The sequence below is a fragment of the Sinocyclocheilus rhinocerous genome, unplaced genomic scaffold, assembly GCF_001515625.1.
Source record: "Sinocyclocheilus rhinocerous isolate Xijiao unplaced genomic scaffold, SAMN03320098_v1.1 scaffold416, whole genome shotgun sequence".
NCBI classification, from domain to species: Eukaryota; Metazoa; Chordata; class Actinopteri; order Cypriniformes; family Cyprinidae; genus Sinocyclocheilus; species Sinocyclocheilus rhinocerous.
In genome coordinates, this window is record NW_015647952.1 from 648,945 (window position 1) to 661,848 (window position 12,904).

Below are 12,904 nucleotides of genomic sequence, written 5' to 3' on the forward strand. Positions count from 1 at the left end.
AATGTGGGCGGTCATCACAGTAATACCTTACAATATTATGCATTATGTCAATCATATAGAAATCACTTCCTTCAACCTTAATATAGACATGAAAACCAAGTTATTTGGTCCCCAAACCAGGCCTAATTTAACCAATCTTCTCCAAAATAAGAGTCAGGCTCATCATCATATCTATTTCTGTGGAGATGTCTTAGGCTGAAATGGTGCTGATCTCCTTTCATCTGTTCTTGTGAGCTCACAGCGGCCATCTTGATTGAAACTGTTGTGACAGGCCTCAGGAAGTGAGGAGTGTGTAATAGCAGAAGCCCCATGTATGCACTAATGCTTGCACATCTTGAGTGTCCCATGTGACTTGTACACTTCCTCCAAACGACACTTTCTCTCTCTGTCTTTGCTGAAACAGGTTTTGAGCAGTTTTTTTTGGAATACGACCGAGAACCAGGTACGAGTGTCCACTTTATTATTTTTTTCAGCAGCAGCAGTGGGTAATGACAGAATATATGAACTTAACAGAGATGATGTGACAAAAGAAATGTTTTCTGGGTGGCAGCTGTTTACTGAAGGCTTACTGGTGGTTGCTTACATTTTCTCTAGACGTTTCTAAGTTAGATCTTTATTTCTTACATATTTACTGCATATCAGGTAAAAATAAGATATGTAGAGGGACAGATATGTGTTATTTTACATGCATATCTATAGCAAATTTGTATGTATATACATTTAAATGCATGCATATGCCTTTATATGATATAATAGTATTATTGACCTTGATATACGACAATATGTCAGGTCAGAAGTTCAACATATTTTGTTTCTGAAATGTCTGATGAAAAGTATTGACTGTATGTGAACTAAATCTTTTCCCTGAGCTTCCCTGGCAAAATGTCAGAACTGATAATTTGAGTGTTGAAAATATGAATATTTTCTTAAATTATAACTTTTATTGGAATGTAATTCCCTTATACAGAGGAGATTGTAGACTGTTGCCCACTGTTAAAACCATCGTGAAAAAAAGCAACTTGTCATGCACGGCTGAAAGTGGCACTGTTTCCGTTGTGCTGTTTTTTTTTTAAAGATTTATTTATTTCCTGTCATGCTAGCATGTGCTATCATAGCAACGGTGGATTTCATGGTTTACCAACTACAGAAATATTTTAAATATAAATATACACATAATCAGAGTCTTTGTATTGCCGCAGATGGACAAATGATAGTAATCAAATAAAATAAAAAGAATAATATCAATATAATTAGGAAAAATAAGGATACTAGTTATTAGAATATGCTTAATGTAATAAAATGTGATTTTTGCATCATTCTGTGAATGGCCACTGATCTGTACACTGTGATCATGACATGTTTACTAATTATAGTTCATCTTAAAGAAAGTGACAAAAAAAATAAAGAAAGTAGACTAGCAGTTGACAGAATTGTCACTGTCTAAAACCTGCTACAATAATGACAAAAAAAATGGCTGCCAGTGTGAAATGCACTGTAGAGTTTTGCAAAAGTTGGCTGTTTATTTTGAAGTAAACCATTTGACAAGTGAAGGCAAATGATCAAAATAGGAAAACCTTTTATTCACATTTAAGTGTGTGTATAGTATATATGTGCATCTATCCTAAAATGTGATAGCTCAGATGCTGTAAAAAACAAACAAAAAAAAGTGACAGATGAGTTCCTCCACTCTCTGCTTGATGGTGCAATAACACTGGTGTTGAAACTTTCACAAGAAACATTTGACATCTGCTTACAGAGAGCAAAATAAATAATGACACAATATTGAAATATGTCAAAGAAAACAACTGAATGTAGTCTATATATCACTATATGTAAACATTTTATAAAAGCTGAAATTGTTCTTGTAGCTTAGATGAAAATGATTCAGGAAGTGAATTCAGTCCATGTCTTAAAAATACCAGTAGCATTTTGATATATTGAAAAATTGTAATGATTTTATCAATGTGACTGAACTGCAATGGAATTGCCTGCAATTCTAGTTTGATGTCTCTAGTAACAGAGTTTTGTGAACAATTTTACAATTTACAACATTTAAAATAAATGTTGAAAGTTTACAACATTTAAAATAATTTTACAGAGGCATATGCTACAGCAAAACCAATGCTAGTAAAGACCGGGGCTAGTTGTCACACAGGAAAGTTGTCACCAAACCTACTCATACACAAATGTAATATATGTAAATTTCCATATATGAAATATATTCTCATGTGAAGTAAAAACATACATGTAACATATAGAAATTAGAACAATTCCATATATTAATCTATATATCTAGTCCATATAAATACGTAGCCTATATGTTTTTTATATGTATAATACATTTCTGGGCATATAAGTTATGTAAAACCCATTTATATATATATATATATATATACATATAATATCTTATATCTTCATACAGCAAAATAAATAATGACACAATATTGAAATATGTCAAAGAAAACAACCGAATGTAGTCTATATATCACTATTTGCAAATCATTTATCAGTTTATAGGTAACATATACACTGTAAAAAATAAATAGTAAGACTTTTGAGTTCTCTCAACAATAGTTTTTTAGTTCTGCTCAGTAAAGATACTTTGATTAGCCAATGTAAATGTGTTTGTTCATGCAATGCTGATTGTCTTATTTTGCTAATAGAAAAATTCTTATTACAGCAACTGAAAAAAACAATTACTGTCTTTATTATTGCTTGGATGAAATTAATAAAATGTGTAAAACGTCATCACATTATCGATTCTATGTTTGCTTACAAATGATAAATTTTAACAGGCAAGTTAAACTAATAAGTAGACAATATTGTATTTGCTTGTAAATCAACTTACAAGACTATGATACTTAAAATATGTGTTTGAATGGTTGAACATACTCTAGGCCTCAAAACTAGACACACTAACCTCAAGAATGGTGACAACCAACAAATGTTAAAAAGATGAGCTCTTTACATCACAGTACAGCAAATAACTAACAATAATGATAAAACAACAACAACATTTTTTTAAATGAAGTCCGCAAACAGCAAAACAATAATCCTATAACAGTAACTGCATAATTTATTCAGGCCGCAATGCATGCTGGGAATTCACAAAGCCTTAACATTTCAACAATATGAAATTCTTTGTTCAGACAACTGTGTTTGACTAGTTGGGGCAACATTTGGGGTATCTGTTCTCGAAGTTAAAATAAGCTGCCTTTTAAACAAGTAAACACAAAATCACACTGGAATACATTCAGAAAAGAGTCAAATATAAAATTAAAGCAATTTTTAACAAGAGGTTGAAGGGTGTTCTCAGAACAGGGATATTTTGTCACATGCTTTTTATTTGTTAAATGTAATTTTATGCAATTATTTATTGAATGCTTTGATTATGATTAAGTGTCTGACTCATGCATAGTTTATATTTTAAGCCAATAAAAATGAGATTTTGTGTTATTGCTATTATTTTTCCTCAGTATCATAGCAATGCAGAAGCAGCCAGCAATGGTGCTTCCTGGAGCCGTTCAGATGAGGATCAAGAGCTCTCAAAGCAGCACTGGAGAGAGACTCAGCCAGACAAAGTCTATGGTCCTACCAGAACCTGACACACTACAGAAACCTGTGAGCATGAGCGCAATCACACGGTCCAGGACCAATTAAATGATTGTCGCAATGCATGCTGGGAATTCACAAAGCCTTAACATTTCAACAATATGAAATTCTTTGTTCAGTGAACTGTGTTTGACTAGTTGGGGCAACCTTTGTGGTACTTTTGTTGGTCTCACAAGGGTTTTTATGTAGTTTCAAGAAAATAGCATTTTTTAGTATTGGAGACTCAAAAGGTTTCGTAAACTGGAAAATGTGCAATTGTATTTTTTACAGTGTATAGGGCAATATACTGTATGTCATATTACATTTCTGTATGGATATATCTCAGTATCTATAAGGTTTTCAGACAAAAGTTCAGTTACACAAATGTGTGTTTTCTCTAGTTGTGGATTTGAATGTTGCTTTTAAACTCCTCGTTAAAAATGATATTCTGTTCTCGAAGTTAAAATAAGCTGCCTTTTAAACAAGTAAACACAAAATCACACTGGAATACATTCAGAAAAGAGTCAAATATAAAATTAAAGCAATTTTTAACAAGAGGTTGAAGGGTGTTCTCAGAACAGGGATATTTTGTCACATGCTTTTTATTTGTTAAATGTAATTTTATGCAATTATTTATTGAATGCTTTGATTATGATTAAGTGTCTGACTCATGCATAGTTTATATTTTAAGCCAATAAAAATGACAAATGACAGATTTTGTGTTATTGCTATTGTTTTTCCTCAGTATCATAGCAATGCAGAAGCAGCCAGCAATGGTGCTTCCTGGAGCCATTCAGATGAGGATCAAGAGCTCTCAAAGCAGCACTGGAGAGAGACTCAGCCAGACGAAGTCTATGGTCCTACCAGAACCTGACACACTACAGAAACCTGTGAGCATGAGCGCAATCACACGGTCCAGGACCAATTAAATGATTGTATGCCCCTCTGTCCATTCTGGAAATTCATGCTGCACGAGTGTGGGTAACTGCATTACATGCAACACCTTATTTGCAGTTTCCTGTTGCAATGGCTGTTTTTAGAAACACAGACACAGAACAGCAGAGGGCAGGCCAGCACTGCTGCACAGGGCCGGCTGCTTTCACTGCTGTGAAAATGTAGCCATTTTCACCAACCGAAAAAATGCACTGCATCTGTGTTGCTTGTTACTCTTGTAATAATTTTGTGTCATAGTCTATATTTTTATGATACCTAAGAATCAAAAAAAAAAAAAAAAACGAACCAAATTGTAATTTTAATCAGAATTATAATGTTAGGCTATATCAAATATGCATGGAATTAAATCTTGTAAACATGCATGTAAATTACATTTTGTGCAGTGACTCTAGAAAACAAGCCATAAATTGTAAGAGAAATCAAATAACGTGATAAGACATGATCTGTAGTTTAATAGAATGTTGCATATACATTTCTCCAAAAACATATAAATAAATAAATACATAAAATATTATATTATATATTACAGGATTTATATTACAAAAAATTGTGCTCATAACTAAGTCCATAATTTCAAACAGCTAACAGAATATTATTTGGGTGAGAGATATTTATTTAGCAACACATGCTCTTTGTTCAGATCAACCGTCACCGGAGGAACCAGTCTCAGCATAACGTTGATGGTTCTGTTGGGCCGCAGGTATGATCTGTCGTACCTCCTCCATTACCACAATTGGGTTTTTAAATGTGTCAGCGAGAAGAGCCTGCAGTGACTGATTTACGCTCACAAAAGTTCATAATATAATAATTATTTTGAAGAACGGAAATCTGAGCTCTGTAAACAGAGTTTAGTATTTCATTACACAAGACATTTAAAGCCTGCTTTCAAAACTCCTTGTTCTTTTTTTTTAAACCAGTAAATTAACCAGCAAAATAAATGAAAATTCAGCAGCCAACCAGACTGTTTTCAAACCTTTTTTTTTAAAGCTACTGTAGTTTTTTAATTCTGGAAGACTAAATATTTTTGTGTTTGTGTACTGTTTACAGACTATTTTAAAAGGAGAATATTTGAACAAAGCCAAAATTGCCGAAGGAGGAAAGAAATTACGGTTTGTCTATCTATCTATCTATCTATCTATCTATCTATCTATCTATCTATCTATCACTTTTTCTCTGTCTGTCTCTTTGTCTACAAAACTGAGATTTTAAAGATGATTTTCACAGGAAAAACTGGACTTCAACCTGGGTTGTTCTTTGCTCCAATCAACTATTTTTCTATAAAGAGAGCAAACAAGAAGCCGTGGCAAATTTGGTAAGACCACAACACATATTTACACACACCAACAAAAAGAGCTACTGCACCTGTATTTAGGTTTAAAAAGATGTCAAACAGATAAATCCTACCTTTATAACAAAATAAATAAATGTGTAAAATCATGAAACTGAAACATAAAATAAACAGCAGAATTTAATGAATGGCTACAGATGTGCATTAAGCAGCATAACTGTTAGCGACTGGGTGGGGAAGCATAATGATTTCCATATTTCTCTCACTTCTTAACTTCGCCTTTGATCACGACTATTTAAAACACTGCTGAAAAAAAAGAAATATTTACCCGTCATGCACGGGATTCTCCAGCCATATTATTATTCTGCTGATTTGAGCAGCATGTGGCCATGATAGAGACAGGAGGTTCGGATGAGAAGAGGTTTGCTACCTTCACAGGCTTGCCATGCTTGTAAATGGTATGCCGAGGCCATCGATGGGGTCAACTCATATTAGTTTCAACATCACTCATGGTCAAGTGGCCATAAAGCCCCCGAGCTCTCTGCCATTTCTGTGGGCAATACACCCAGAGGTCATCAGGATGAAGTTAAGTATTTTTGCCACCTCATTAAAACTGTAGGACTGTATGAAAAGCCCCTTTACTGACGTGGAGCCTATTTTATTTCGCATACAAAACATTTTAAAATATAAATGTGAAAATCTCCTGACAAATGCGATCTATTATTATATAATATTAGGAGATCTGTCCTTTATCAAAACATTGTGCTCGTCAGTTGTTTATTATTTCACAGAGTCACGTAAGAGACATGAGAAACGTGGTGTTTCTATTTAGTATCTTGGCAAACGTGTTCAAATAATTGTACTTTCTCCACAGAAACCAGGTGGTAAACCAGATGGAGTGGATCTGTATGGGGCTGTAATAGAGTGGACAACAGAGAAATCCAGCCGAAAAAACGTGATTCAGGTAGGACAATGGGACGCGATGAGCCAAAGCTCATCCTTTCATCTGTTTATCGTCCATTAAAGCAGGAAAAACTATGCAAATGCCAATAATTGCACTTGAATCTTAGTATATAATGTAGATTGTCTAAGCCTTGATAGTGAAGATTTGACAGAAGTGCAAATAACAACTCGGGCTTCCTGCTTCATCTCTAATAATCTATCTCAAAGCTCAAACTTTGTAAGATCACAGCTTAACCAAGCTGCTCAATGCATTTATGAAGTCTCAAGGGATTGAAACGTCTACAGAGAAACCTAATTGCATAGCGTCCAGGGCTTTCACAAGGCCAACGGCGTAAGAACTGTCGGAGCTAGTGTCATACCTCTCAAAAACCTTCAAGAGAAAATATACGCAGACTTTTATCTGCACACAATGACTGGATGGATCTTTTAGGGTTCGAAGTTCTTTAACATCCAAAAAAAAGCATTTCCTGACATTTCTGTCCAGTCATTGTTGTCGTGAAGACTTTTCATTAGGATTTATGTAAAGCGAGATAATCTTTCGGCTGGGTGCTCCAATCGCTTATCAATAAACTGATAGCAGAGTTAGCTCACATAATGAGTCAAAGCGAGGATTAAAAGCCGATTTCATCGCGATCTCATCGCACACTTATAATATCTTATCGCTGCCACTGTACTTGCTGTCCAGTATTTTGCCCAGAAATCTTTTTTTTTTCTTTTTCTGCAGGAGAGATTAAAAAGGCATTAAACAGTAATCTTAAATAATCCCAAACTCTCACACAGAAAAAGTGCTTGTAATGACGATACCAAGCCACTTCGTAGTCTGCCACCGCTGTCAATCAACCTCAACCGGGATTAAAAATTAGTGTGGAGGCTCGTTAATTCAGCAGCGTGGAGAGTTAGATTTGCAATCTGTGAGGCATTCAGCCGAGGTCTCGAAGATCTGCTCGGTTTAGGGCAAGACAAAACACTTGTGTCAGATGAGGGATAGTTGTGATTAAGGAAGTTCACGTTCTTTCATTGGAGGTTTTGATCAGTGTCTTAAGCATCTGGAGTTGACTTTCATTCCTTTTTGTGCTTCCGTCACTGCCGATATTAACCTTAAATGCTGGTGCAGATCCTTATATCTCTACTAATACCAGGATTACAGCATTTATCAGTTGAAGTTTAGCAGCCTTGAATCGCAATCACAACGTTGGAGGTGCTGTATTTAGCATTTTTGCTAATTAACATATTCAAAATGGCCAAAAATATGGAAATTGTGCACAAGTGTGCAAAGGGCTAGAATATAAATTTTGCTTAAGACATGAACTGCTGTTTAAAAGTTTGGGGTCTGTAAGATTATTATTTATTTTTTATGTTTCACCAAGGTTTCATTCATTTGATCACAACTACAACTACAGCAGTAATGTTGGGAAATATTATTGCAATTTAAAATAGCTGTTTTCTATTGAAATGTATTTTAAAATGTTATTTATTGATGATGCAAAGCTGCATTTTTAGCTGTTTCAGCAATTACTCCAGTCTTTGGTGTCACACGGTCCTTCAGAAATCATTCTAATATGCTGATTTGCTGCTCAAAAAAAAAAAAAAAAACATTTCTTATTATCATTAATATTGAAAACAATGATACATTTTTTCCCCCAAGATTCTCTGATAAATATTATAGTTTAAAAAAGTTTTTGAAACAGAAAACCTTTGAAGCATTGTAAATGTCTTCACTGTCACTTTTGATTAATGTAATACAAATCTTTCATTCTTCTGTGATGTGTGGCAAAGCACATAACATTTATGTCAAGTATTGAGTAAAAATCAAGATGCACTTCTTCTCTTCTTGAACTAAGAATCTCCTTCACTAGAAATTCTAATCATGCTGTTGTTCAGTGGTTTGACTCACACAGCCTTTCTGGTTCATTTAAAAGGGTTATGAACCCAGGGAGCCATATGCATTTATCACTTTCAAAGCTCCCACAAAACTAAATCTGTTTTCCTACACAGATGAAACTCTAGAGCTGCTGAGAACACCACGTTTCTTGAAAAGAAAGACCACTGAAACAACTGATTCGAGCATGTATGCACTTATACGCATTTGTGCAAATCACATCAAACTTAACACAGAACTAAAATCATGATCCTTGATCCTGCATTTCTAATTTGATCATTTCTATAGTCTTGAAGGGATAGTTCACCCACAATTGTGAATTCTGCAATCATTTACTTACCTTTATTTCAAACAGTGTAATTTTAGTATTATACTATTATAGTATTTTTTAAATGAACTTTATTTGTATATTTTCAGATTTTATTTTCAGAATGTCCCTGTTATTTTTATTACTTAATGTTATTTTTAAAAATATATATATATTTCTGTTTAGCTTTAATTACATTTTTTTGAGCATACATTTTTCATCTATTATTTATATTATGTTTTATTTAAATTACTGATTTTTTTAACAATATCAACACTGGCTCCAAACCTGTATGACTTTCTTTCTGCTATGGAAACCAAAAGAAGATATTTTGAAAAATATGGGTGTTTTTTGTCTATACAATTGAAGATAACATGGTTCGATGTTGTTTCCATACAATTAAAGTCTGTTTGGGTTAACATCGTTTTGGACCCCATTGACTCATTGTATGGACAATACTGTTGAAACATTGTAAAAATGTCTGCTTTTGTTTTGTTTTTTTTGCAGCTGAAAGAAAGTTATACAGGTTTTGAACTACATAAGGGAGAGAGTAAACGATGACAGAAATCTTACCTGTGAGAAACAAATCAAATACAGATTATTTTTCTTGTACTAAACAACCCACGGAAAAGTATTATCTTCCAAAACATTCATCCTGAAAACCAAAGATCTTTCCCGCACAGCCTATCAGTTTTCAATACAGCAGGAAACAAAAAAATTCAGACAATGGAAATCCAAGTCTCATCGTGTCCGCGTTTGCGTCACCTGCGTGAAAAAGACTATCAAATCCAGTAATCCTGTTACACAAAAGCGAGTGCACTAAGACCTTACAACTGTCTCGTATTATTGACAATAGGTGCCTGGCATGAGTGTTTGAGAATCAAGAGGAAACATCTGAGGCTGATTGAAATATCATATGCCGGCATGTGGCATCAAGCTGGAGAGACAGCAGAGCTAAAACTCAAACCGCTGCATTGTCCTTTCACCTGTAGTTTTACATTTTCTCTTTGTGTGTATCATAAACTACAACAATAAACTATTAGTGGATAACATTATGGTTTTAAAGCATGCGGAGTAACTTGAACATGAGTTAAAGGGGGAGTCCTTGACTACAGTCAGACAGGGTTAAAATAAATGAACAAATTAATCCTTCCTCAAAAAGTGGGCAGAGAATAAGTAGCAATTATGAACCAATTTGTAACATTTGGAATGAGGCCAGTGGAGACTATTGCGATGTTTGATAAGCAGCATGTGGTTCATGTCCATACGCCATCTCTTGAACTGTCCATGGAAGTGAAGATCTTTGGCCAGACACTGTCAGATCTCGTGTCTCATGTAAGCGGCACCTTTCGGGCATGTTTACTGCAGATTATGACAGACTGACAGGCCTACAGTGAGCGGGAGAGATCTGACGCTTCGAATGGCTTGCCTAGAAGGACCATTAAGTATCGTGCTCTTGAAAGGACACTTTACAGAATTGAGCTAATGAAGTGATGTATTGTCTAATTACAGGATGTTGTTTAGATTGTCACTCATTGTGGTACATGTAAACAGCCTTAACCTGACTGTCACAGTAGTGGGACACTCAACGCTGGACTTTGTTGTTATTTCTATCAAAATATATTTGATCCAAATGACATTGCAGGCTAAAGGCGTAGCGTATCTAACGATTTGTGAGCAATGTTAGGACAATTCACTTGGAAGGATCAGTCTTTAAAAAGTACTTTAAACGTTGACATTGTTTCTTTGTCTCCAGATGATTGAAATGTAAAGAGATATTTTCGAGTCACATCCATTTGTTTAAAACACTTTTCACTCTCTCACTGTTTATGTATTTATTTCAAAACATTTCCACCGGAATTTTCATATGCGTTTTTTTTTTTTTTCGTATTAGTCATCCTTTCCTATTAAAATGCTTGTTACGGATGCGAAAACGCAGAAAATCGAACCTGATCTGAATTTTTTTATTGACGGATGAAAGTTTTGGAGGCAGTGTGTAAACGTAATTGACACAACATGAGGTCGTTTTTATTTTTTTACGTGCTAAAATTTCGAGATGGTCCTCACTGCAGAACACAAGATCCAGGGGGCGTGGTTGGATCCACATCGAAGGGGTGGAGATTGGTAGGTTTAGAGGTGGAGATGGGTAGGTTTAGGGATCAGAGGGGGGAGATGGGTAGGTTTAGGGATCAGAGGGGGGAGATGGGTAGGTTTAGGGATCAGAGGGGGGAGATGGGTAGGTTTAGGGATCAGAGGGGGGAGATGGGTAGGTTTAGGGATCAGAGGGGGGAGATGGGTAGGTTTAGGGGTGGAGATGGGTGGGTTTAGGGATCAGGGGGTGGAGACGGGTAGGTTTAGGGATATGTAAGGTGGGAGGAGTTGGATCTGGATCCAACCACGCCCCCTGGATCTTGTGTTCTGCAGTGAGGGGCTACTGAAAATTTTGAACGAAAATTTCTGACTCAGTGTGCAATGACCTTTACTAAGTGTAATTGCAGATAGCATTTTATGTACCCAAAATACATACAGTTAAATCATATTTTTTTATATGATCTGAGACAATGGTAAAACAATAGACAAAAGACATAAATGACATATGTATTAAAAATAAATGACGCTGACATGATCAAAATTTTCCAAGATATAAAATATATTACTGTAGATATGAAATATATTACTGTACCTCTAAGCTTGTGATCACACAATCTTTTTCTTAAGACCACTTTGCAAGAGAGTTGAGGGAAAGGTATTCGCTTGCCCTCAAAGCTGCTTACATTGTATTGAGCATTAATTTCAGTATTCATAACAAAACAATATACTTTATATTCGGTAATAATCATGGGGCGAACTGAGGGATTTGAGATTCAGACAGCAGATTACAAAGGAGATTAGAGCAGCAAAATGACTCCCTCTTAGCAAGAGCATACGATTCACAGTGTCTCAGGACAAATAGTTCTTGCTCAGGAAAAATAAAGAACTCACTTTTTGTTTTTCAATTTAAGAAATGCTCGTTTAAACCAACCTACAAAACCACTGCTAGAGAGAACACATTAAAAGACATCTTCCCAGTGTGACAACTAGCACTGCTTGCTTCTGTGTTATGTATCATTATTATGCTATTTCTAACTTTAACTTTTAGTTCAGCTGTTCATTTGTGGAAGTTTTTGTATTTGCATGTTACAACTCACAATTTTAATCAAATCCACTGATGGTTCAATCCTTTACGAGAATAGCTTGTTCATTTAAAATTGCAATCTGGTGAATGTAGGTTACAGAAACAGTATGTCCCGCTTGTGAAACATTTTACAAAGATTTTGTTTCTGTCATTGTTATTATTAACATTTTTAATCTGGCCTATGCAGTCTGAAGCATTGAATTAAACATTGTGCCCAAGAAAGCATTAGGGAAACGCAGTGCATCTTTCCTCTGATTTTGCTTTTGTTTTGGGAATCCGATAGCTCTCTTAGCCAGACCCATCTCAGGAGTTGTGGAAAATTGGAAATAATTAACCCGCCTATCTAAAGCGCTTCAAAGTTGAGTTGTGTCTTTATGTAGCTTTCAAATTAATGTTTAATTTAACAGCAAAACACAAATGTTAAGTCACAAATGGCATTCTGGTTTTTGTACCGCTCTGCATAATTAAACATTAATGAAGAGTCAAAGTGAGAGCCCAGATATTCAAATTCCTCCTCATTAAATAGTGTGATTAAAAGCGTAGTGCTTTTATGTTATACTCTTTCTTATTTCCACTCGTGCAACACAAAACTTTCCACCAGTCCCTGCTTTCCAATCAGCTCCTCTGCCACTTTGCCATTTTCCTGACCGATAATATTCTTTCAAAACATTTTTTTTTAAATATGTATTTTTTTTTGTTTGTGTGTGTGTGTGTGTGTGTGTGTGTGTGTATATATATATATATTTT

General features: G+C 35.0%; 1 protein-coding gene across 1 annotated transcript in view; it reads left to right on the forward strand.

The window, feature by feature from the left end:
- The first annotated feature begins 375 nt into the window (after positions 1–375).
- The window catches only part of LOC107709415 (rho GTPase-activating protein 15-like), a 38,443-nt gene continuing 25,914 nt past the window's right edge, over positions 376–12,904 (forward strand). Inside the window, exons 1-6 of the mRNA XM_016513871.1 lie at positions 376–442; positions 3,477–3,621; positions 5,186–5,245; positions 5,593–5,654; positions 5,770–5,857; positions 6,708–6,797. Of these exons, the coding sequence (XP_016369357.1) occupies positions 3,487–3,621; positions 5,186–5,245; positions 5,593–5,654; positions 5,770–5,857; positions 6,708–6,797 (435 nt within the window). The 5' untranslated portion in view covers positions 376–442; positions 3,477–3,486. The remainder of the gene's footprint in view (positions 443–3,476; positions 3,622–5,185; positions 5,246–5,592; positions 5,655–5,769; positions 5,858–6,707; positions 6,798–12,904) is intronic.